The sequence below is a fragment of the Camelus bactrianus genome, chromosome 12 (assembly GCF_048773025.1).
Source record: "Camelus bactrianus isolate YW-2024 breed Bactrian camel chromosome 12, ASM4877302v1, whole genome shotgun sequence".
NCBI lineage: Eukaryota > Metazoa > Chordata > Mammalia > Artiodactyla > Camelidae > Camelus > Camelus bactrianus.
This window is the reverse complement of record NC_133550.1, coordinates 26,010,779-26,037,541: the sequence shown is the minus strand read 5'-3', so window position 1 is coordinate 26,037,541 and position 26,763 is coordinate 26,010,779. Positions and strand designations below refer to the sequence as shown.

Genomic DNA, 26,763 nt, shown 5'->3' with positions numbered 1-26,763 from the left:
TATGTTATTAATGTTTTAAAGAATCACTTCTCTAAACAGAGTCTAATTCTAGAGTTCTAAAACCCAGAAGAGAGAGTTATGTCTTCACAATATTTGAGGTGTCGTGTGCTCCAAAAATTCTGTAGTGAAAAATGTTAGCCTCCCATCAGAAGGATGATGAATTGAGAAGTGCCTTCCCACTCTCTGTGGTTTCCATGGTACTGACTGTCAATGCCTTTTGTTGTAGGCAGAATACTTCTATGAATTCCTCTCCTTGCGCTCCCTGGATAAAGGCATCATGGCAGACCCAACTGTCAACGTCCCTCTGCTGGGAACAGTGCCTCACAAGGCATCAGGTGGGTGGTCTTTGCCTCAGAGAAAGGTTTACATTTAAAATGGTGATGGAAATAATATTTTAGATCCAGATGTCACCCATCAGAGGGGTTACAGAATGTTTTCCTGAAGAGATCTATTGATTTTAGAGCAGATCAGTTGCTATGTCCTATTTCCTTTGGGCAAAAGATTAAACTGGGAATGAAGAAGAAATGGACACTTTAGAATTTCCTAAAAACTCAATTCATAAATGATTCCAGATTAAAAAAAGAAAGTCACCACGTGAAATATACGTGGTCAATAAGTGTGAATTAATGTAGTGCATATAAATGTGGCAAATATGCACAGTAAGTGATGGAGGGTAAATGGTATAAGTCAAGAAAAACTTCCCCCAAATGAACACTGAATTAAATAGGAATTTGAAGCAGAGAAGAGACAGGAAAAAAATGGAAGAAGGGAGTTCAGTCTTTTAGATCTAATCATCCTTCCCTGCTAAGAACATACAGTATGTGGTATTTGTTTAGAACTTCTCAGCCTACATAGCACCAATTCATGCATTCTCTAATTTGTGTTCGGGATGGATTTAAGGCCTGAGTTACAGCTCCATTTTACAAATTAGAAAGTTGAGGCTTGTGAGGTTTAACTGACTTTCCCAAAGTCATATATTAATGATAAGCAGGAAGCTAAGACTAGAGCCCCCAGGTTTTATGACTCTTAGAAGAATTCAGAGTTCACTTTTGTTAACATGTTCCAGTAGTTCCTTCTAGTCTCAGTATAGATATTTTTACATAATTGTGGTAATATTATCTATTTGGTTTTGCATGATTTTTCTTTGCATTTAACATTTTAACATAAGCATTCTCTCATGTCATTATAGATTTTTCCAAAAGTTGTTTTTAATGCCTTTACAATATTCCATTTTATGAACATACCACGATTTATTTACTCATTCCCTTATTGTGGGTTCCTCAGATTGTTTTTAGGGTTTGCATATGGGAAATAGCACAATCAACATCCTTTTTAAAGTAACAGGTGGTTGTTGCGCCATGCCCTGTTTGTCTCCTTCACCACAACTGCCAGCACAGGGCCCAGATAGAACAGGCATTCAGAAAATACTTGGATGAATGTGTGTACTGAAATCTTGAAGTTCATCTCATTATTTTGTGAAAATAGGGTCTTAGAAGTAAAGTTATTGTGTCAAAGGAAATGAACTATGAAGTTTTTAAAAGGCTCTTAGAACAAATTGCCAAAATGCCAAATTACTTTCTGCAAAGGTTGTGCCGATAAGCACCCTGGCTAGCAGTGTGGGAGAGTGCCTGGCTTACTATAACCTCAACAACATGGGTTATTAATCATGTGAGCTGTTCTGCTGACTTAAATAGTAAAAAGTGGTTTCTCAGTGTTTAGTTTGATTTTTTTTAATTCCGGTTGAGGTAAGAGATATTTTTATATATTTGTTAGATAATGTAAAATATCTGTGTACCATACTCATTTTTAAATTGAAATAATGTGGTTCTTACTGATTTGCAAATCTCACTATATATTAAATATTTATTCTTGATTGCAATTTTTTCCATTTATCATTTATCTTTTATTTTTTTGAGGGGGGATATGCAGAGGCTTTAAAATCCTATGGTGGTCAAAACATCTTTTCCTTTGTGGCTTTTTTCCCTATTACTTTTATGCTTGGAAGTTAATTCCTGTTCTAGAGAGCAGGTAAGTGATCATTTGTACATGCTTTTAATATTTTATAAAAATTTTGACAATAGTATGAGGTAGGGTTCTATCCTGCATTATTTTTCTGAATCATCAACTTTTTCAGTGTAAAAAGTTGGATTGATCCAAAATGTGCTCTTCAGTTTACAGCAAGTTCTTCTATACATAGAGTTGGTTTTTGAGCTTACTGTTTAATATTGTAATATTTGTAATTTTATAGTATCTTAAAATAAGTGATAGCACAGTCCTGTGTCTTACTCTTTTAGAGGAACATTAGGATAATTTTGTCAGATGTCAAATGAAAATCTCATTAGGAGCCAATTTAAATTGATGAAATAATCAGGAAATCAGGCACCCTAACAAAGTCCGTTTGCAGGTGGTGGTTATGTACGATTCTCAGTGGACCTAGATGGCCGCATCCCAGCGCTGTAAGAGTTGGGGACTAAATAAGCACAGAGATTTCCTAATTTCCTGGTGTGGGTGCCCACGTGGGTATAGACAGGAAGACTGTGAATCTGAGTTTCTCTTGGGTCATCCCAGCGCTGCGGGTATGACTGGCGGCCCTCCCATAGGATTTGCTTCCAATCTAGATGGGTTTGGGCTCTAGGAAGTTCCTGTGAAGGAAAGAGGCCTCGTGTTCTGATTCACTCACCCGAGATTTGTAGCCCCAAGGAGAGGAATAGGCCGTTCCAGATACACGGGCTGCCCAATTCCGCCCAGATGGTAATGCTAGTACTGTTGCCCACTGCTGCACCATGGAGACAAGGAAGTTCCTAGAGTACGGCCACCAAGTTCTTGGAAAAGGCCATTACTCAGGCTCCTGCCATGTCACTTGGTGTTCCTTTTTAGTCACAGGTAATTTTCTATACAGTTTTTCTTGATCATATTTTTCCCTCTTTTATTTTATTTTTTTAGAAGCAGTCAGGAACAAAATAAATACAGAACGTCTCTCAATTTCCATTTTATATTTTTGAATTTTTCCTTTGCCTTTTTCCGATTATTAAAAAAGTACAAACTCACTATAGCCCGTTAAAATGCATTGTGTTAATTACAGTTATTATACCTGTTCACCTTACAATAAATCTTACATCTTTGAATTTCCAGTTGAGTGCTTGTATCCCAAATCTTCCCATCTGTATCAATTTTTTGTGTTTAGTAAAAAAAAAAAAAAAAAAAAGCTTACTGAAATTCTACTTAGAATATTGGAACAATAAGGTTTTGAATATATGATGTGAGAATATGTTAATAGGTCATGTTTAGAGAAAACATTTGCTAATAATTTAGAATCTTTATAAATAATAAAATGTAAAGGACACACACACACACACACACACACACACACACACACACACACACACGAGTTTTGAAGGCAGATGTAGGATTTGTTTGCAGAAATGCAGGTGCAAGATGTTTATGGGAATTTGAGCCCATTGCAGGGCAGTTATTCATTAGCTTTATTAAGCTCAGTCCTCCAGCACCAGCAGTGAGGGTACCTTGAATTATTAAAAAGTAACCAAATCAGTGTGTCTTGCTCCTAAGCATCCAGGTAGCCTTTGTTACTCCAATGGTCTATTTAATACCCCCACGCTGCTAAGCTGTTCTTTTATCCTACAGACTCCTATATGCCTAAACACTGCATGAAAAAGAAAACTCTTGATCTTTAACAGTTATGAAGTGCCTGCCTTCTGGCATCTGAAGAGAACAAAAACAGGAAATACAAACTGCAGGGTGGTGGTTCAGTAAAATTCCTGAGTTGGTTAACGAAAAACAGTTTCCATCAAGCTAAGGCTTTGCCTCTTAGAACACTCTGTCTCTATCATCCCATGAAACCAACAGAGCAGGGGTGTTTCTCAACCATAACCATCAAGAATCCAGTGTGCTGAAATTGTCAAATAGGTGCTGATGCTGGAAGGACCATCTCCTTGGTGACCCCCGTCCTAGGTGAAACCCAGAGTAGGTGCTCAGGAAGCGTTTGCTGAGAGAATGAGTGGCTGTCAGCACGGCGTGGAGCAGCGATGACTGTTCGCGTTGGGTGATTTATGTTCGTGGAGCAGTTTCTAATCATGTGGTGTCAAGGATGAGCGCTCGCCCGCCTTTCTCAGCTCCTCCCTTGTTGTAAGGCGGCGGCTGGAGTGACCAAGGCTAAGGCTGAGTGGGCACCATGCCTGGCTCAATCTGGAAGAGATATTTCATAAGAATAAGTCTGTTGTTTACGTCTAGAGAAGAGTTAGTTTATGCGCAATCAATGGCACATCAGTGTGTATCTGAATACCATGTGAGATGTGTTCAGTCTGCTTTCATCTTTCTGAGTTGTTTTAATTTACCTTGATCTCGATTACACAACCTAGGCTGCACTAGAAGTCACAACATCTGGCCTAAGTTCCATCTAGTTTTGGGTAAAAGTGGCTCTCTACTCATAGGCTGTTTTTCACAAAGGCACAATGTAACTTTCACGTTTCTATTTTTCCTTGGAAGTAGAGTCTGTGCTGTTTCTACCTTTGATGTCTCATTTTCTTTGTGTATGTGTTTTTCTGAGTGCACAGTGTTCATATTTTACTGTGTCTCCCACTGTCTGCGGTGGACTTCTGTCTCTTCTGTATATGTGTGCAAATGTGCACTTATATATGTGCTAGTGTGTCTGCGTGTACAAAGGTGTATGGCTGTGTCTCCCATGAGGTATATCTTTGTGGCTGTCAGTGCCTAGTTTATAAAGGACAACACACTAGGCGCTAAGATTACAAAACCGCTTAAGGTATGGTCCTTACCTTTGAAAATCTCATTTTTAGCAAAGGATACAGAATCATAATGAAATCATCAGATTACAATGCAGTCATAGACAGAGGTGTTTGTGAAATATATGTGAAATAATTCAGGCAGGGGGTGTTAGGGAAGGATACAGAGAGCAAGAGCTGTTTAATTTTGGCTTTGAAAGGTGAGTGGGAGGACCCTGGACAGAAAAGAGGAGAAAGAACATTCCAGGCAGCAGGAGGGGTGTGCAGTCAGGCACTGTGGACGAGCAGCCCATGTTCAGGAACTGAAAGAAATCCAGTTTGGGTAGAACACAGGTCATACGAAAGTCAGTCACTGAAGATGAGGCTAACTAAAGTCAAGTTGTTTTTTTAAAGCAAAATTCTTTGACGCAAGTTTGAAAGGTAGTCAATTATTATTACTTAAGTGGCCTTACACATACATTTTATAAGCGGAAAGGAGGACAAGTAGAGTTTGCCGAAAAGGCATAAAATTTCCATTTCATGTTTCAAAGTTGAAAAATGGGCTAGTGTAAGTAGTGTGGTTTATACATTTTTCACTAATTTTTACTTTTACTTTAAGAATTAATTTATTGAAACTCATAACCTAGGTTCATCCTAAGTTCTAAATGTTATTTCCTAATTCCTTTCAAATCATTTTGTATTAGAGTTCAGACCATAATTATGTTTACGTGCGTCCTGTTCCAGAAGAGATGAGTATGTGTGGGTAAAACTTTTCCACCTGGGGTAAGTGGATTTTTGATGTGTTCATTTTTAACTGGGAGTTGAATTTGTCAGGTTGGAATGATAAATATATAAGTAAAATAAGCAAGATTTTAAACCTGGAGTGTGCAGATCTTTAAAAGATGAAGATAGAAAATATTTCATATTAATGTTAATTGGACATAATTTTGGATGAGTAAAACCATTATTAGGGATAGCTTTTCTGTTGGTTTACTAAGAAGATGAAGACGCTACATCTTAGTCATTTGCCAAGATTGCCTCAAGTTTACCTGTTCAAAAATAGAAAAGACTTTTTTCTCTTTTGCATTTGGCATGATTTTGTATAACTGTACTGTAGGTGTGAGTTTTTATCGTAGGATAGTCAGTTACAATGTGTCAATTTCTGGTGCACAGCATAATGTTTCAGTCATACACATACATATAATTATTTACATATTCTTTTTCATTATAGATTACAACAAGATATTGAATATAGGTCCTTGTGTTATACAGTAGAAACTTGTTTATCTATTTTATATATTGTAGTTAGTATTTGCACATCTCAAACTCCCAATTTATTCCATTCTACCCCCTTTTAGGTGTGAGTTTTTTGGTAAGATTTTTTTTTTTAATCTAACACATATTTGATGGTAGACGATAACATTACACTTTTCTTTAGACTTTCAAATAACAGGAATTTTCACACACAAAAAATTTCTAAAAATTATTTTAATAGTATTATTATTAGTCTTATGGCCAAATGAGGAAACTGAGGCCTAAGGAGTTTAACTAAACCACCCCAAATCAATGGATCATAGCACGTGCAATTCTCTACCTGATCCTGGTTTTAAGAATTAAACACTGTTCTCAGAAGATGTTCATGCACCTGACATAAAGTTAAAATACAAGCAAATTGAACTTGGAGAGATGATAAAAGTCGAGACCCAAAGAATCCAGTAGTTATAGACCCAAAAGAAACACTGCAGCTACTTCCAATTCTAATTTAAGTCTGCAGCTTTAAACATGTGTCAATGTTTGCTTCATTTTTCTAGATTTTTTTAATGGTTAAAATATTTCACCATCACAGAATATCTTCACAATAAATCACTGAAACGTAAGTGCCACAAAAGGCAGGGGGTTTTGTCTTGTTCACTGAAGTATCCCCAGTGCTTAGAACAGTGTCACACAGTAAACATCCAATAAGTACTTATGGAATAGATGAACACTCTGTATTTTGACTCAAATTCGTATTTAGCCATTTAAGGGGAAAAATTCATCTTGAAAACCTTACAGAAGTTACTTATAGCGTATTTTCTTTCTATTGGATTTTGCATCCTTGTTTTTCTCCACGTGGGTTGTTTGGAGTCATACTGTTTAGATCACCGCAGGCCAGGAACTCTATGCATCTCTGTACCTTCACTAACTGAGAGGCCACGTTCGCTAATCACACACTTCCCACGTGGGCACTCCACACCCTCTAGAAGACCCCCTATGACTGGAGCATGTAACATGCAGTCACAGCTTAACCAGGTTTAGGAAAGGCTTGCTTTTAGCCCATCTGAAAATACAAACCAGTCATTATTCCTAACTGAATATCCCATAAATATTATAGGACATTTTTTGATATTTGACATCTAAGAGATGTTTTGATACTTGACATCCAAGAGATGTTTTGAAATTTGACAATGCTGATGAACAGAAATGAAGATGAGTTTGCTTACAAGCATCTTCTCTTCCATACCAAGATTCTGAAAAGTAAAATAACTCTGAAGTGCCTTCTTAAAAGAATTAGGTGGGCTGGCTGCAAACTGGAGGCTCAGTAAGTTCCAGGAGAAACAGACACCTGGAAAATAATAGTTTAGATGGTGACATGTGGTGAGGAAAAGCCTCAGAGTCCTGTCTTTTAGGTTCTTCCATCTTTTCAAACCTCGGGGCAATTACTGGCCTGCTCATCTTTGCAAAAAATTCATAAGAAAGAGACATTTCTTTTGAAAGATAAGACATTTTATACTTGAACAAAGTGAAGTGTTAACCATCAAAAGAAATTACTTGTCAGCTCCTTCGCTTCCCTTTGAAATGGAAATCTCTACAATGGCTTTTTTGCCTTTTGTAAATTTGCATTTTCATACATAAGATTTCATTAAACCATGGTTTTTCAGTGGGGACAATTTTACTTTGGAACTTCAGGCACAATTTTGGTTTTTCCTTCTTTTATTTCTGTTAAAATATCTATATTTTTTCATTGTTTAATTGATTATTTATGTTGCTCAGATCTCAAGATTCAGGAGAACTGGAAATCCGTGTTATTTGGAGAATGACACAGTCATGCACTGACAATGCCAAAACCCTAAAAGAGGTTTTTGGTTGCCAAGCACGTTAAGAAAATTGTATGACCAGCTTGTGTGCAATGCCTCACGGAAAAGAGCAGACCAGTTTCCAGCTTATTTCTTCTTGTAAACCTAGGGGAAAGGTTTATGAAAACTCTGAAGGGGAAGGATTTTTCTTGGCATGGTATGATTTTTCCATGCTTGGCAGTAACCATATCCTGCCATACAGAAACAAAATGAAGTAGAACTTCATATGTATGCCTATTAGCAATATTTCTTCCTATTCATAAGAAGAATTATAGTCTAGTGGATCAGCTGTATCAGTTTTCCCCAGTGGATATGTTATGATAATCGAGTGGATTTTAGAAATTTACATACTCAGTTTCCCAGCCAATGACTTGAGCCAGTTTTCACTCAATGACTCATGGGTACTCCACCGTCGGTGGCCTCTTCACCGTCTCTGTACAACCACACATGAGTTTCCACTCTCTGCTTAGTCAGCACCTATGCACCCAAGTGGTCATCAGTCTCACAGAAAAGGAGTGGTTTCTCCTTAGGAACCTAAACCGTTGGATATAAGCCTATCATGAGATTATTGTGAGATTATTTTACCACACCAGACTCTCTTCTAGAGCCCTAAGATATGGATACTTCTTAATATTAACAAATAGCCTGAGAAGATATTAACTCAGTCCAATGATTGGAGTCTACTTTGAATTGTAGAATATTTCCGAAGAAGAGATTTTGTCACTTTCAAGCACACAAAGTGAAAATAAACTAGTAGGGTGTTACTTAATGGGCTTTATTTTAATAGATTCTGAAATGTTAATTTTTTTATTCAAGTATGTTGATTTACAACATTGTGTTAGTTTCTAGTACATTGCATAGTGATTCAGTTATATGTGTATATTTTTCACATTCTTTTCATTATAGTTCTTAGAAGATATTGAATGTAGTTCCTTGTGCTGTACAGTAGGACTTTATTGTTTATCTATTTTATATATAGTAGTTTCTATCTACTAATCCCCAACTCTTAATTTATCTCTCGTCCTACCTGCTTTCCTCTTTGGTAACCACAAATTTGTTTTTTATGTCTATGAGTCTGTTTCCTGTTTTGTAAGTAAGTTCATTTGTATCATATTTTAGATTCCACATATAAGTGATATCATATGATACTTGTCTTTCTCTGACTTACTTCACTTAGTATGATAATCTCTAGGTCCATCCATGTTGCTGCAAATGGCATTATTTTATTCTTTTTTATGGCTGAGTAATATCCCATTGTATACATATACCACATCTTTAACAAGTCATCTGTCAATGGACATTTAGGTTGCTTCCATGTCTTGGCTATTGTAAATGGTGCTGCTGTGAACTTGGGGTGTGTGTATCTTTTTGAATTAGCCCTTGTCAGACACATCATTTGCAAATATTTTCTCCCAGTCCATAGGTTGTCTTTTCATTTTGTTTACGGTTTTCTGCTGTGTAAAAGCTCGTAAGTTTGATTAGGTCCCATTTGTATATTTTTGCTTTTATTTTTATTGCCTTGGGAGACTGACCTAGGAAAACATTCCTATGATTTATGTCAGAGAATGTTTTGCCAATGTTCTCTTTTAGGTTTATGGCATCCTGTCTTATGTTTAAGCCTTTAAGCCATTTTGAGTTTAGTTTTGTTGTATGGTGTGACGGTATGTTCTAACTTCATTGATTTACATGTGGCTGTCCAGCTTTCCCAACACCACTTGCTGAAGACAGAAAATGTCTATTGTACAGCCTTGCCTCCTTTGTCAAAGATTAACTGACCATAGTTGTGTGGGTTTACTTCTGGGCTCTCTATTCTGTTTCATTGATCCATATGTCTGTTTTTGTGCCAATACTGTGCTATGTTGATTACTGTAGCTTTGTAGTATTGACTGAAGTCCAGGAGGGTTATATCTCCAGCTTTGTTCTTTTGTTTCAGGACAGATTTGAGTATTATGTTGGCTGTGGGTTTGTCATAAATAGCTTTTATTATGTTCAGGTATGTTCCCTCTATACCCACTTTGGTAAGAGTTTTTATCATGAATGGATGTTTAATTTTATCAAATGCTTTATCTGCATCTGTCGAGATGATCACGTGATTTTTGTCTTTTCTTTTGTTGATGTGGTGTATCACGGTGATTAATTTGCGTATGTTGAACCATCCTTGTGACCCTGGAATGAATCCAACTTGATCATGGTGTGTGATCTTTTTTATGTGTTGTTGGATTTGGCTTACTAATATTTTGTTGAGAATCTCTGCATCTACATTTATCAAAGATATTGCCTGTAATTTTTTTTTGACAGTCTTTTTCTGGTTTTGGTATTAGGGTGATGGTGGCTTTATAGAATGACTTTAGGAGTGTTCCTCTTTAGTCTTTTGGAAGAGTTCGAAAAGGATCAGTGTAATTTCTTCTTTGCATGTTTAGTAGAATTCCCAGTGAAGCCATTTGTTCCTGGACTTTTGTTTGCAGGAAGTTTTTTTATTATAGATTCTATTTCACTTCTAGTGATTGATCTATTTGTACAAATTATCTATTTCTTCTGGATTCAGTTTTGGTGGACTGTATGTTTCTAGAAACTTGTCCATTTCTTCTAGGTTATCCAGTTTTTTGGCATATAATTGTTCATAGTATTCTTCTATGGTTTTTTGTGTATCTGTGGTATCAGTTGTTATGAAATGTTGATTGTTAGTTCTTTTTGAATTATATGGAGGCTGGTGAAAGTACTCACAAAGTTTCTTTTCCTAATTAATCAGTCTGTGCTACCTAATTTGCACCTTTACTTCTCAGAGAAATTTACCATCTTTTTTTCAAGATGGTACAAGCTTAGACTATAAACAAAAATATTCCCAATTTCACATTATAGGGTATAAATTAATGAGGGTCATTACTTCTTTCTCCACCCAGCATGATGTACAGGTTCTATAGAGAGTGCCCAGATAATCATAATACAGTCCCTACTCTAGTGGAGATAACAAGAATGTCACATAACAAAATGTGAACATTGATGCTTTGTTCTTTGTCTCTCTTACCAAGATTTCTGTAAAACTGGAATCAACTAGATAAACTGTTTTTCTGTACTTCCTTTAGTTGTTCAAGTCGGTTTCCCGTGTCTTGGCAAACAAGATGGAGTGGCAGCATTCGAAGTGAATGTGATTGTAATGAATTCTGAAGGCAACACCATCCTGCAGACGCCTCAGAATGCCATCTTCTTTAAAACCTGTCAACAAGGTAATCAGTGACGCGGATTCAAGAGAAGGCTCATAAGGCTTCCAGGTGTGATTTGGGCACAAAATTATAGCTAGCTAGCTAGAGTTTTTGCACAGTTTTAACCACACCAGTGGGTAGTGGGGCTGGTAAACATAGGGTCCAGTAATAGTACTAAGACAGACTATCTGCTTTGACCCAAATCACAATTTTAGGAACTCCAGTATTCCTTCAAAACACCCTGTCTTCTACCTCTCTCCTTCCCTCCTCCAGCATAATATTTGGGACTCCCCAACCTCATATCTAGGTTGCCAGTCATTACCAGCAACTACCACCACCCATACATACCCCCTGCCAAAAGTTTGGTGCTGCTGACATCCATGGAAGACAGAGTGCCACCATCATGCCAGCAATCTCTGCCAGGCAAAGGCACCTCACCACCACTGCCTGGGTGCCCAGTCAAGCATGAAGGCCTGTCCCCTTTCCCATCCTGATGCAAGCTCTTCCAGCCCAGAATTTAAGCTCTGGAGGCTTTCAGGGCTCCAGTGCGCCAAAAGGTCTTCCCGCCCTCTGAAAGTGAATATTGAGGGCAGTATCATTTACTCTATCTCAGTGCAAATTTCAGGAAGTACAGTAGGTGAATGGGGGGGTGGGGAGGAGTGCAGGCAGAATAAAGCTTGCTTTGACGTCCTCCGTGAGCCCCCTACTGCAGGAAGTAGGATTGAGAGAGGCAAAAATCTTAATTTCATGAAGACCTGGTGAAGTGCAAGGGGTGTGGAGAGAATGAGAGAAGTACTGGGATTCAGTTGCCTGTGATCACTGGTGCGCCGGAGGGAAAGCCACCGCTGCCTTCTTCCTGCTGGCTGCAGTTCACTCGGCGTGATTGCAGAGCTGTCCACATAAACCTTGTTTCTCTTTGGTGAAGCTGAGTGCCCAGGAGGGTGCCGACATGGAGGCTTTTGTAATGAAAGGCGAGTCTGCGAGTGTCCCGACGGGCTCTACGGACCTCACTGCGAGAAAGGTGAGGAGCGGAGGGCGCCGGCGCGCTGCCTGGTGAGACGGGCGTCACACAGCAGCCCCCTGTGTGTTTTTAACGCATCCCCTTAAATTATTTTTCTGGTCACATTGTAAGGATTGGTGAAGTCTTTATATAAGCCACAGAAGAGCTACTGGAAAGTATTTCTTCTAGGAGTGGCTTTCTGTTAAATCCAGTATGTGGTGACAGGGGCTGAAAACTTTGGCACTACGTCTACATTTTTTATGGCCAGTTTCCCTCCCCCAACCCCCCCTCCAAATTCACCATTATATGCACCCTGCTTTGGCATAATCTTACAAAAGTTCTGAGGTTTTTCTCCTCCCCTTAAACTGGTTTTAAAAAGCTAGTATTATGACTGATTTAAAAGTATCTACTCCAATTAAAAGTAGCCTTTCTACACTTGAGTTATGAAGGTGCTCTAGACAAATAAATAAATAAACAAAATTAAAAGGCTGAAAATCATTTGTGTAGTAAGTATATCTATTTTGGTGAAATTAACTTTAAGAAAGTTATGTGGAAAAAGGAAAGATAAACACAAAAATGTGTATTAACCACAAGCTCTCAAATACTAAGAGCTTATTTGACCAGAGGAGGCAAAATACTTTTCATCCTCAAGAAAAATAAGAATTTTTCTTGTTTGTATTGATTTTGGAATTGGAAGATCAAAGAAATAAGGCAGGAAAAATATTTATAGTCTTAAGAAGACCACATCTCAGTAAAAATAATCATTCTGAGCAAATTTTAATCAGCTAAATGGAACAATTCCAAAATTCTCTTTCTATAAAATTTACTAAAAAATTGCTTGATTTATAGTACAAAAATAATTTTTAATATAACAAACTTCTGTCTTTAAAGAGGGAACACTTTAGAGTCAACCACAAACCTTTAAAAAATGTAGACCTGTTGTATTATTGACATTTCCAAAATGGTCCTGCTCCAAAACCCCTATCTGGCCTTAAACTGAATTCTCTTTCCTCATTAGCCCTCTGCACACCACGATGCATGAATGGCGGGCTTTGTGTTACTCCTGGTTTCTGCATCTGCCCACCTGGATTCTATGGCGTCAACTGTGATAAAGGTAACTTTCTAAGAATAAGGTTTGTTATACTTTTTAAATGTTTGGTTAAAAGAAGTGTATTTAATATACCATCAGTCTTTGTAACAGCTCTGTAAATAGAGTGTACCCCTTAGCTGGCTGCTGTAACTTTAACCCCAAAATTCAGTGTAGCTTAACACAGTAGAAGTTTACTTTCACTTATAGAATGCTCCAGGGCAGCAAATAGCTGGTCAATGGGCAGGCAGTTCTCCTCCAAGCAGTGACTCAAGGGACTAGGCACTTTCCATCGATGGTCCTGCCTAGAGCTTCAGAGCTCTCTGGATCCAGCCAATAAGCAGAGAAAGATTGGAGAAGGCACCGCTTTAAAAACCAAACCAAACCAAACCAAACCAAAATCTCTGGCCCAGAAGTGGCCCACAAAACTTCCACACCTATTCCACGGACAGGAATGAACCTCATGTTCCTACCTGGATGCAAGCAGGAGAAATGTCATCTCTGGTTGGACAGCTGTATTGTATTGACACTGACAACTTGATGGGAGGGGAGCAGGGATTTTTGTGAACAATTAGCTGCTCCTGCCCCATTGGAGTTTTGCTATGTCCCAAGTCAGTTTTATGGGTGAGCTTCAAAGACTGAAATGAAGCAGTGTGTTCCAAATTGCCTGACCTAGAAGTTCACTGACCCCCCGCAATTCAGTGCTCTGCTCACAGATCCCACCCCTGAGAGATCGGACACCTCCTTCCTCTTATGCAACATCATAGCCCAGTTTTCCTCTCAGAAAGTAGATTCAAGTGTGGCTCTAAAATAGTACCAAATGATTCATTCTTTTACAAGACACCTGTCTATTTTGCCCAGTTCACATCTTTTATGGAAAAAAAAAAACCCATCCTTAAAGTGTATATGTATTTAATGCAATTATCCTTGTGTCAAAAATGCTAATCGTATGAGTAGGGCACTATTTTTTTTTAAGTAAATACATGCCTCCAAATAAAATGATGTGTTATTTTTGAGAAGTGATAATGCAGAAAGCACCAATTAAGACTGAAATGAGTAGCTTTTTAAAAAAGAAGGAAAAGCTAAAGGAAAGAGCCCTTAACCTGAGTCAGAATAATCATTCATGGTTATCTGTTATTTTATGACATACAAAGTCCCTTCATACAATTACCTGACTTTACTCTCAACAGTCTTTTGAGATGTGAAGTATTATCCATCATTGTCCCAGAGAAGCAAAATGAGGTTTATAGAGCTTGAGTAGCTTGTCCCAAATTCACAACCTCCACTGCCTACCTCGGTTGCCACTCAGGCCACTTGTTTCAGATCCCAGTTGCTCTATGAGTGACCCTGCTTCCGGACAGAGAACCTGATCTCTGGGGGCCATGCATTTCCCATCTCTAAACTGGAAATCAAGCCACTGACCCCTGTCCCCCACCTCTAAGCTATTGAGATAATATCTGAGCACTTCTCTGCCTTTTATTTGTAAGCGATCTTCTAAAGCTATAGCATTGGAGTGAAAACAGTTTTTAAGTTTTGTGTTCATAAAGGTTAAGCACTAATGACACTGCTAATAACAGCCAGTGAGTAACATTCTTTCTTGGGAACTTCTTTTTATTTGTCTAACTTTAGCATTCACCATCTCTGCTACTTCAAAACTGGGCAGAATTTAATTCTTAAAGCAGAATTAAACTCATGTTATCTCACAACTGTTAGGAAATAGAGCAAATCCTCCAGAGATTTGGGTGAAGACCGAATGTACTATCAGGTTTAGAGAGACCTTTTGTGAGGCCTGCCTACCTCGGTGGGGCTGTTATTGGCATAGTTTGCACAGTGGACTGTCATTTGTAATGTTTTTCTAACATTACACATGTCACACGCTGCATGGTCTCTGCTAAAGGAAGGTATCTATGTGTATTTCAGTTCTTTTTACATTTGTAGTATTTTGCTTTTCAGCTGAAAGATTTTCCTACCTGTTAGACTCCAGTAATTTTGTTTTAAATTCTTTTGGAAAGACTTGAAATTCCACTTGGTCTCATCAGAGATCTGGGAACATTAAAAAATAATGCTTTTTACTACCTCAACAAAAAGATCCATTTATTATCCAGGAGGGAGTGTAGAGCTTCTAAAAAATGGCTTACTTACTGGCACAGAGCTAAGACCTTAGAACCACATAGTCAAAGAACCACTAAAGATTAACTTTCATTGGCTCTTGGGACATCTGTTGGAAACTTTTAAGAACTGAGTAGTTAAACACTGGCTGATCAAACCCTCAGCCCCAGTTTAAGTTACTTAGTGTCTTTGGCTCATTTTCTTAGTCAAGAATCACCGCACAACAGAAATGTAGAGAAGCTTGGTCAGGATGGTAAAGTATTATGGAAATGCTAAGAGTGTGGCCAAATTTAGCAGTCAGCTTTGTCATAGTTTATAAGTTTGGATTATACTCCCAGGTTCACTGCATTCTGCACACTCACAGAAACAACTGCCCAGCCCTTAAAATACTAGCAGCAAGTAGCAAAGGGGAAGCCCAAACAGCCGATTCTCCTAAATCCTAAGTTCTCTACCCCAGTGTGCCGCTCCCTCCATGTCAGGAGGCTTGACTTTGCTAAAGAAAGTACAGCACAGCCGTAAGCTGGGAGATACTTAGGATTTTTAACAAAAAGCTTTATCATTTAAGAAGCATGACATTCGTGGAATATTCTAGTTGGACTTCTTTTCCACAAAGAAAACATACACTTAGAACCTTTGGATTTCCTTTCTGATTTTCCTACTGGAAGCTTATTTCAGCTTTCATTCATCTATAGCCAACTTTGGCCTGTTTATATAGGACGAGAACAAATAGGCCGTAAGACTGGAAAAGCCAAGAATCCAAGCTCTTATTTTCATCTCCTTTATAGAATGAGCCAACTTGTCTATTTTTAGATATTTGCTCTCCCCTGTCCCCATTTCTGTCCTCCCTCTCTTGTAGGTGCCAGTGAGCAGCCAGACTCCAGAAGCTGACTAGATCTAAGAGAAAGGGTTTAGAGGCAATCACAAAGAGCATGATTATTACCTGGATAATCTAGGTAACTGGACTCCACAATCATACACCCAAGGTCACCCCTTCAGTTCATGCTGCTGCCACTTCCCTGCCTATGGGATCTCACAAGGGGCGACCGTCTGTCTTTTCCCAAATATAATTACTCCTTCCTGCACACATCATAAAAGTCTATTTTTTTAAAAAAATTCCTGGGGTAGGGGAGGGATAAATTAGGAGTTTAGGATTAACAGATACACACCACTATATATAAAATAGATAAACAACAAGGACCTACTGTATAGCACAGGAACTATATTCAATATCTTGTAAAAGCCCATAAGGAAAGAAAATATAAAAGAGAATAGTTTTATATACACACACACACACACACATATACACACACACGTATATATGTATAACTGAATTGCTTTGCTGTATACCTGAAACTAATACAACATTGTAAATCAACTACACTTTGATTAAAAAAAATATATATAAGATATAAATCTTATATCTCTGTTCTTAAACTGGAAAAAAGTTTCTTTCTCCTTTGTTGGATCCTAATATTTACCACTTCTTTCCCTTTTATCTATTCCAAAGTATATTTTCTCCTTTTTCTCCTCCTTTACCTTAAAAAATATTTTCTTAGGTGTATAGCGTTCTTCTCCTTTTAAGAGCATAGACATTTACAAGAAAATTAAAAAGATAATTTTTTTACACAGCATGCCCTTTTTTTTTCATTAAGATGTAGCCCCCTAGAGGTGGGTACTGTGTAATGTGTGTGGTATCCTGTTACGTGGCTGGAATCTGCAAATGGTCAGGTGACTGGTTACAATTCTTGTATGTGTAAGGTGACTTATTTTTATTATATAAGTAAATGGGCAAGTAGCTGATGCATAAGAAGTGTCACCCAGCCTTCAGTAAAGTTTTTTGTTCTTGTTGTCAGATATAACCTACTGTCTAATGCAGTGCTCTGTTATTCATTCTAACAGCAAACTGTTCGACCACATGCTTCAATGGAGGGACCTGTTTCTACCCTGGAAAGTGTATCTGCCCTCCAGGACTAGAGGGAGAACAGTGTGAAATAAGTGAGTGTTGACCTTCGGCTTTTTTTTTTGTTTTGGGGGGACTTTAGAAGCTCCATCGAACCCCTTCATTTTATCGATGAGGAATCTCAAACCCAGAGACAATGCATAGCTGTCTAAGGTCTCAGGCCAGTGATTTCTTTTCACTAGATTCAGCCACCATCCGTTTTGGCTAAGGATGGGGCAAAGAGTGACGTAGCTCAGATGACTCGGAGCAAACGCTCTCTGACTCAGTTGTGTCTGGGTTTGGGTTATTCACCATGTTGTGCTGTTTCTTATCAGTGATTTTTGTCCCCTTCTGATTGTGCAGAGCTCACAGTTTCAGCCTAGAAATGTTGACCAGAGCTTTAGGACAACTGGAATTTGTTTACTTTCCTGGAGGCATAGTTTTTTTCCTCTGGCACTCATTGCCGCATTTCCTAACCAGACTGAGCCTAGTAATCCATTTAAGAGGAAAGGATAGACTCAAGCAAAAGGAGAAAAAAAAAGGTGCAGAGTAACTGGGAAAAAAAAAACCCCACCTAATAGCACACACAACAGCATGAATGAATTGCACAGATGTTATGCTAAGTAAAAGGCACTAGACACGAGGAAGTGCATACTCTGTGATTCCATTTTTATGAAGTTCGAGAACAGGCAAAATCATGGGTGATCATAGAAACCAGAATAGTGATTAGGGGCGCAAAGGGACTTTATGGGGTGCGAAAAATGCTCTATATCTTGATTGAGGAAGTGTCTTATGAGTGTTTGTGTAAAAAAAAAAATAGTTGAGCTGTAAACTTAAAATCAGTGCACATTATGCCTTCACTAAATGTTTGTCATGATTTGATACAAAAAAGTAAAAATTTAGGGTAGAATGTGGTAGATAATCATTGTGTGCGGAATCAGGATATCAAACTCCTTGTCCTGGCCCTGTCACCTTCCAGCCATGTCACTGAAGCTCTTTGTTAGCAATGAGTCAGAAATGAGCCAACCCCATCCTAGATTGCTCTGCAACCCAGAAGACAGATAATATCAAAGCCCTGCTCAGGAAGGAGCAGAAGGAATGTGAGTGAGCACGCCTGCGACGTCCCTACCTTTCTGGAAGTTCTGGAATGTGGCATTTTCACTCCCAGCTGTAATGTGTCCATAAAACACCGCTGTGTTGTTTGGTCTAGCCATAGTTTCTGAAGTTGTCGTGGGTTCAAAATTAAATAATACTGACTTCCCATTTTAACTTTCAACCTCTAATTTATTTGTGGGTTTTTGTACTTTAATGAGTAGTAGATGAAGTGATGATTTTTTATGGAGTTCAGATGAAAAACCTCTGAAGTTTCCATGGAACATGTAGCTAATTGTCAGGATGTGGTTTCTGTTCTTATTAATTACCGTGCCCTGATAAAGATACCTCTGCGCTGACTCCCCTCGATTTTCTCCCCGTACTTACTCTCCGACTTCGCGTACTTGGCTCATGTTTATGAATCTTTGTTCATGGGTTCGTTTCTCTCCATGTAGGTGTGCCCTTTCATGCCCTTAGGTTTATGACCTTTCCATTGGCAGAGACAGTGTTTTTTAGTCCTGTTTTTTCTTCCCCCCTAGCTACACCACAAGTGTGGGCCTTTGAAAGCTCCTGATTATCCCTATCATGAGTGATACTCAAATCCTTTTAGGAAATTTTTTGTTTCTATTACAGGAACCATGTTACCAAAAAAAACTTAAATGGGTCTTGGGTTGAAAAGTGCCTCTAGTGTAATAGAGACAAAAAGTTGAACTGTAATTCTTATTTTTAAATTGAGATACAATCCACATACCATAGAAATGCCTATTTTAAAGTGTATAATTCAGTATATTCACAAAGTTGTGCAGCATCTCTTCTGTCTAGTTCCAGAACATGCCATCATCCCCAAAAGAAACCCTGTATGCATCATAGTCACACCTTATTGTCCTCTCCCCAAGACCCAGGAAACCACTAATCTACTTTCTGTCTCTTCTAGGTTTAACTATGCTGGACTTTTCATATAAATAGAGTGATACAATACATGGCCTTTTGGGTCTGACTGCTTTCACTTATCATGTTTTCAAAGTTCACCTATGTTGTAGCATATATCATTATTTCCTTTTAATTGCTAAATAATATTCCACCATGTGGATATACACCAACCACATTTTGTTTATCCATTCAGCAGTTGATGGGCATTTGGGCTGTTCCCATTTTAGGACTATTATGAATAACAGTGCTGCCAAGAACATTCATGTACAAATTTTTGTGTGAACATGTTTTCAGTTCTCTTGGGCACGTACCTAGGAGTGGAATTGCTTGACCATCTGTTGACTCTATGTTTAATTTTTTGAGGAACTGCCAAACTGTTTCCCAAAGTGCCTGTACGTTTTGCATTCCCACCAGCAATGTACAAGGGTTCTACTTTCTCCATATCCTTATCAACGCTTGTTATTGTCAGTTTATTTTAACGAAATATGTATTCTGATGTTATTTATATTTTCATTTCTCCTGGCCTCTATCAGAATTGATATCTTCTTAAACATCAGTCTGACTTGACCATGAGATAAACTTGCAGGTTTACAGATAAGACCATGGTTAGAAGTATCTGGATGTATGTGGTATATGTTTATCTCGTCATTTAAGGCTCATAGATTTTACAAGAATCATTAATGAACCTTCAGTTAAAAAGACCACGTAAATTATTTATACTATAAATGGGTTTTTTAAATAACTTAATGGGCTATTTAATTATTATTATATTATAATAATTAATTTTTATAATAATTATTTTTATTATAAAAGTTACCTGTATAAAGTGTTCTCTATAAAAAATTAGAATATTGGATAAAATAATTAAAACCACTCATAAATCTAAGACCCGGAGATGATGGTTGTTGGCACTTCTTGTAAACCATTTTTGTCTTTTCTCTAAGTGAAGGATGGTCACAAATTTAAGTTACCTCACTATCTGATGGGTGGAGGAAGTTTAATGTCTTTGTTTCATCTACACCTTATGTCATTGTTCTCACTGGACTCATCCACTGGTTACAGTTAAAATGCTAACTGTTTAAAATTAGTCAAATCTGTTTGTCTTCAGGCAGTGCTTAGTCTCTTTTGGTTAAAAATGTGTAATGTATTAAGTTGACTCAATTTTCCACTGTCCAATGGATTGAATTTGGTTGCAGAATATTTTCAGGGAAAGAAAGTCAACATTAAAGAAACAGAATTCTGAATTTTTAAGAATTCTTTAGAATTTTAAAACAATCATCTCTTCATAAGGTTTGATCTAGGAATGGCCTTCTAACAGTCACCTGCAGTCATATCTCTGCTGCGTGATAACCAGGAGAGAACGTCCTCCTTCCTGGCTGCAGTGACCCCAAGAGTCCTCACTTGCCCCTCGCCAAGAAAAGCAAAAGATCATTGGAGTCAATAAAAAGCTCTCCATCAGTCATTCTCCGCATTATCCCTGGATACCAAATTCACCTTTCGTAGAAAATGGAGAAATTTGGGCTCTCCGAGTACTTCACAATAAGTACTCTATCTTTTCTGCCATATAGTTATTGCTTACTTGAGAAACCCCAGTGCATTGCAGAGTACTATGATATGATCCAGTTTCGTGCATATAGTGGAGTCAGATATTTCTTTCATACAAATGGAAATTCAGAGTTAGGTATTCCTTTCCTTAAATTAGAGTTGGGATCTTGACCAAATAGTAAATGCTATTCTTTGTATACAAACTTAGCGAAAATGACCCTTTGGGATTTTTTAATGGTCACTGAAAAGGTGGCATTCTATCATTAAGGTTGTTTTAATACCTGTTTCTAGAACATCCTGCATCAGAAAAACCGGATGGTCTAATGGCATTCCAGGTTTTTGAGAGACTCTAACATCTCAATATTATGTCTGTATTATCACCATGAACACTGTATGCCACTTTGGTTGATTTATACTTGTAGGAAGTCATATTGGATAAGTAAAAAGAGACGTAAAGTGTTCTTAGCGAAATGATTTTCCTATGGAATTCACTTCATGTTTGTCAAGCATGGTACCTGCCTGGAAGATGTAATAGTAGTTCATTTCTTTTAAAGCTTCATTTGGCCATAAAAAGAAGAGCTTAGGGAATGAAAGGTGGGTTGTTTTAAGATAAAGATTTCATTTCTCCTTCTGTACCAAGGCCTCTGTAATGAGTGCTCGGCTTAAGTAAAAAAAGAAAGAGAAAGAACAACAACAAAATCCAAGCGCCTCGACTACAACAGTCTAATGGTCGTTTGCCCTTGGGAACGTCATTTTGCCAGTTACAGGATGTAATGTCAGCTCTGGGTGAACAGTCCCTTATCTTTGACTTCTTAAAAAAATTCAGCCTTGGGATGGCAAATTCTAGATTGCAGAAGGAGAATAAACAGCTTCCAGAGTAAGAAAGAAGAAAAATACTATACAATTTTTACATCTAAGGCCCTATTCCAGCTCTAAAATCCTATGATTCAAAGATCTGAGAAAACATTAGCAGTACTCATTTGGCACAGAGCTAAAAGAACGAATGATATATCATTAGGATCTAAGACATTCCAGAAAAATGCACAGATGTGGTATCAGGCACCTTTCACTCCAGCCACCGCTACGACCTGTTTTGCACAGACGTAGCCTAATTGCACTCACACAGCCACAGAATGGAAATGCGAGAAACTTACTCCACGGGGTGAACTGTGATCAGTGGGAGACAAGTGCAGATGATGAATGCTCCCCTCACCCTTCCTTCAGGCAACTGGAAGGTGCAGTCAGTCTACCTGGCTCCTCGAAAGTCACAGCAGGATAGAGCCCAGCTGCCCATCGTGCTGACCAGCCCACAAATATACTTTTGTGTTGGCTTTCCATCTTTTGACGTTTTACTCTTCCCAGCCTCCCACTCCTGTTCCCGAGGGTCACTTCCCCAAACAAACTCTCTGCTTGCAAGCCCTGCCTTCTGGGGAATCCAAGCCTAAGACAGATGTCACCATGCACTCGTAAAGGCTCACTTTCAGAAAAAGTGACATTCAAACATCAGACTTCAGAGAAAAGATCCTTGAGAGGGTCACTGATAGCTTCACTTTTAGTATATCTTAAATTTCAAGTGTTTATGAATCAGTTAAAACATTATTCTGTTTATTAAAAAAAAGTAAAGACACAACCCTGTTCCCTAAACTCAATCATATACCCACTGGCATAACCAATAGATAATGCTTTAAACAGTCAAGTAGGCTGAACAAAACCAGCTCAACAAGGTTAAGATTTAAATTTCACATCAAGGTAGTATGTTTCATTTCTGAAACACTTCTGCAGTTCTTACATTCAGATCTATTTTAAATGTTTGTTAAACTCACTTGTATTCACCTGTTTTTTTTTTTAAAGATCTGTTGTTTAAAAGTTAAAATCTCTATAAAGCCTAAAAATGTTTTAAAATTTGCTGAAAATGCAACAAACTCTCAATTAAAGTTTATTTAAAATTAAGAAAAGTAAACACAGCATTTGAACAACATATTCATTGTAGAAGATATATACCGAAAATCGTAAGTAAAAATACTTAGCCTGGTTGTTCTAAAAATAGAACTCAAACAGTAACAAAGCCAGAGTAGATCTGAAATAAGTGGAAATAACTGCCATTTAAAAGCATTTATCCTCTCAAAGTTTTGCAGTGCCTTTGAAAAATGTAATTACCTCTGACTGAAGCACAGAGTTCCGTGTTTATTTGCATTCTTCTGTATTTCAGGCAAATGCCCACAGCCCTGTCGAAATGGAGGTAAATGCATCGGGAAAAGCAAATGCAAGTGTTCCAAAGGTTACCAAGGAGACCTCTGTTCAAAGCGTAAGTAGCCATACACATAGTCAGCCTGGGTTATGGGGTAATTAAACTAGCAGGAGTCTCTTCTGACCTCGTAACTTCTGCACCTACTGCATGTTGCCTGGACATCTCAATTAACTTTTCTTTACTGACATATGTCTCCTCGAGGTAGATCAAAGACGTATGAAATCCATGCATGTAAAAAACAAACTCAGCCACGTTCACACACACACAACCAAACTTTTTAACTCTTAGGAGTTTTCTTAAGGAAGATAAATTTCTATTACCCAGCTGTTTTGAAGTCCTCCAGAGTGTCATTCGTGAATGAGAAGCACCAAGTCTAGTTGAAGATCACTCTCAGAACTTTTTCAAAAAGTCCAGAACTGACTTATAGCTGGAGATTGACTTAGAAAAAAAAAAAAATTAGGGGATGAAGCCAAAACCAACACATTCTGAAGAACTGCAGGAAAAGCAGCTGTGTAGTTCTGTTGACAAAGGAAAGCGCAGGAAACGTTCTTTTTATCTCCTTTGACTCTAGCTGTCTGCGAGCCTGGCTGTGGGACCCATGGAACCTGCCATGAACCCAACAAATGCCAGTGTCAAGAAGGCTGGCATGGAAGACACTGCAATAAAAGTGAGTGTGAGCCTCTCTCACGTCTGCTTCCTGGCTCCGAAGGCGAAAAGACAAGCCATAACTCAGCCCTGCTTTCCACTTCATAAAAGCCACCTCTCCTTCACTGCCTCTTCTCCCCCTGTGCTTCCCCCTGCTGCCCGCTGGCACTCTCTCTAAACTTTTGAGCCTAAGCTTTAGAGCATAAAGATGAAACCATCCCTGTAAAATATCACCACAATATTTTCCAGGTTAAGTTAGTACTACTGGTTGACTTGGTAATATCATATATTAATTATGAAATAAGTGAAAGTAAGATTTTAAATCAAATGTGGAGTCAGTATCTATGCATTTCTGATTTTATTGTTCAGGATTGATCAACTAGTGTATCATACATGAGGAGATTTGCCCTGTAAAATCTTTAAATTATGCGGGTTATGGTGTGCTTCAAATGGGTTCTCTGGAGGGAGCGAAAGGTCCATGAGGCATGTTTTCATGGACGTGTGTCTTTTCAAGCTGACTGACTACCAAAAATGAACTAGCTCTATGGATGATAAACCACTGGCCTGTTTGATACACAGAATGAAAGTTGCTAAAGTCAGTCATTCTGTTTGGAATGATATCTTCTCTGCGCTAAGCATGAATCCAGGCACTGGGGACAGACCAGTGAACCAGGATCCCTCCCTGGTGGAGCTCAGGCTTAAGAGGGAGGGACAGTTGATCAGCAGGCAGAGAAAATAATGCCATTTCAGCACATCCTGCAGCTAGAACTCAGTCTCCTAAGTATGGGCCCACTGGCCACCTTCCTCTGAGGAAAGGAAGGCTTCATTCAGTCATACAACCCCCTCCATTAGCAGAAGTCCAGTTGCGTCTATCATATTGTCTCCAAAACAATGGACTTAAGTTGAACAAATCATTTTCACATCGGATGTTTTTCTACATCAGTGGTCTCCAAAGGGTGATGCAGGTAGCCAGTGAGTGTGGAGTGAACAGTTGGGGTACTAAGGGGAAATATTAGTTTGAAAACATTTTTTATATTTTATTTCCTCATATCACTTTTATGTATAAACATCTGTGCAATGTATATAGATATATTTATTCAACCTCTCATTTCTCATTTTTGTGCATATGTTCTAACATTCACATTATATTATTCTGATGTGTATATATACCATTTATACGTGGGCATACATGTGTATTTGTTTGTTTATTTTAAGGTGAATTGGTGTCCGGTCTAGGTTATACTAAGCCATTGATTTGAGTCTTTTTCGCCCCCTGAATTATCTGGGTGGTAGACTGAGTTGGCTTCAGGTGGGTGTAGCTTAACCGGAAGTGGAGCCCCTCTGGAAAAGAGCTCCTTTACCCAAGTGGCAATGATTGCATGGTACCCCTGTTAGGACATACTTGGTGGGGGGAACCTTCTTTGGAGTAAAAGACCGGTAGAAAATCAGTCATTTCTGGGGCCATTTTGGCAAAGAGTTAAACCAAACCCTTTATGCCACCTTTAACTCAGGATTCAAACTGTGAGGTTTGTCCCCAAATCAAAGTAAGTTCCCAGAAATCCTTGGGCCTAGGCCACATGTCTCAAGACTCAGTTACACAGGTCTTCTGGGACTCACACTGGGGGCCTGGCGACCACCAGGAGAGTACAAGCAGCACTGTTTCCGCTGACGCACCCAGTCACTCTTCCAGGAAGAAGGCACGTTAGGGGCCCTCGTGCATGTAGTGCAGCTGAGCAACTCTGACAGGTCTGCCAGTCCCCAAATAGCACCCCTACCTGTAAACCTTGCTGCTGAAAGCTTTCATCATCTTGGCCTCCTTCAGGTCCAGGCACTGCACGTCAAGAAGATGCCTTGGTGCTCGATTAAAATGCACACGTGTTTTCTGGGAGAGGCCACCCAGCCATTCTGTGCATTGGCTAAGAGAATCAGGCTGAAAGGATGAGGTTTATTTTGACTGCAGGGAGGTGACCGGGAAGCTCTGAGGCACAGAGTTCTCTTAAGAACAGACTCCCAGTGGGGGTGACACGCTGGGAGGTCCTGGGCACCCAGACATCCTAGTGGGGAGGAGGATACTGGAGACAGACTTCCCGGCTTAGGCTCCCGGTCACCAGGGCGGTTTGGGCTTCGTGGGTGGCAGGGCGAGCAGCAGGGTAGGGAGGGTAGGGAGTTATTCCAGCGCATTGTTGGCTCATTGTCTTGGCCATTCCATGAGCTACTAGCCTACAAACTGACAATTCAAAGCAAAACATTCAGGAACAAAGTATTCTCAGTGGTCATTTCATGGCATGCTTGCCTTTAAAAACCGCAAGGAATCAATGAAATGCAAAATTTGACTCTAAGGCACAGGAAGATGGAGGCAGCTTTTTAAAGTGTAATTGCTGTCCTGGATCAGTTATAGGAAATCAGTAGAAATGAGTCAGTGCCCCAAGCATTTCCAGAAGTTCACAAGTAATCAGAGAGGAAGTCTCAAGTTGTGGAACTCAGTGTTACATTCCATTTACAATGAGCTGGAAATACTAATGGTAGAGTCTCACCTTGACTGAAACTCACAAATCCCCATTGAGAAGGAGTCTGTTCAAATATAACCCTTCTCTACCGTGTACACGCGAAGTACTTAATTCTTATAAAATTCCTATTTTGTGTAAGTGTAATAGCCCTACCTAGTCATGTAGTCTGTATGATGAGTGGGAGTTGTTACATGGAAGTTGATCAATGTATTGGAGGCTGGTTTTGCAAGACAGTGAAAGGATCAGTGACCAAATCTTCTGCAGAAGCAGCCCTGCTATCGGGACCTCAGTGCTAGGTCCTCACCTGCTCTTGGGTGGAGAAGGTCCTTCCATTCAATCACATTCATCCAAACTTTGCATCAAACTTTGCATGACCAAAACATATAGTGAATCAGAGACTCCGTGGAAGCCAGATTTGATGGAGTTAGTAAAATGAGTTTCTTTTAACAGAGATCTTGAACCTGTAACATCTCTTCATTCAGGTAGCTTTTTGTGGCCACTGTGGTCTCTCACTCTGGGTTGAAAAGGGAAAACAGGTTTCATTTGAATGGTTAATAATGAATCTGAAGAGCCTGTTTTTGTAGTTTCTTTTCTTTTAAGCTGTGAATA

General features: G+C 38.8%; 1 protein-coding gene across 1 annotated transcript in view; it reads left to right on the top strand.

Moving 5' to 3' along the window:
- Positions 1–26,763, top strand: part of WIF1 (WNT inhibitory factor 1) — a 65,642-nt gene that overhangs the window by 38,026 nt on the left and 853 nt on the right. Inside the window, exons 3-9 of the mRNA XM_010970511.3 lie at positions 227–335; positions 10,936–11,076; positions 11,978–12,073; positions 13,071–13,166; positions 17,148–17,243; positions 22,964–23,059; positions 23,574–23,669. Coding sequence (XP_010968813.1) covers positions 227–335; positions 10,936–11,076; positions 11,978–12,073; positions 13,071–13,166; positions 17,148–17,243; positions 22,964–23,059; positions 23,574–23,669 — 730 coding nt within the window. The remainder of the gene's footprint in view (positions 1–226; positions 336–10,935; positions 11,077–11,977; positions 12,074–13,070; positions 13,167–17,147; positions 17,244–22,963; positions 23,060–23,573; positions 23,670–26,763) is intronic.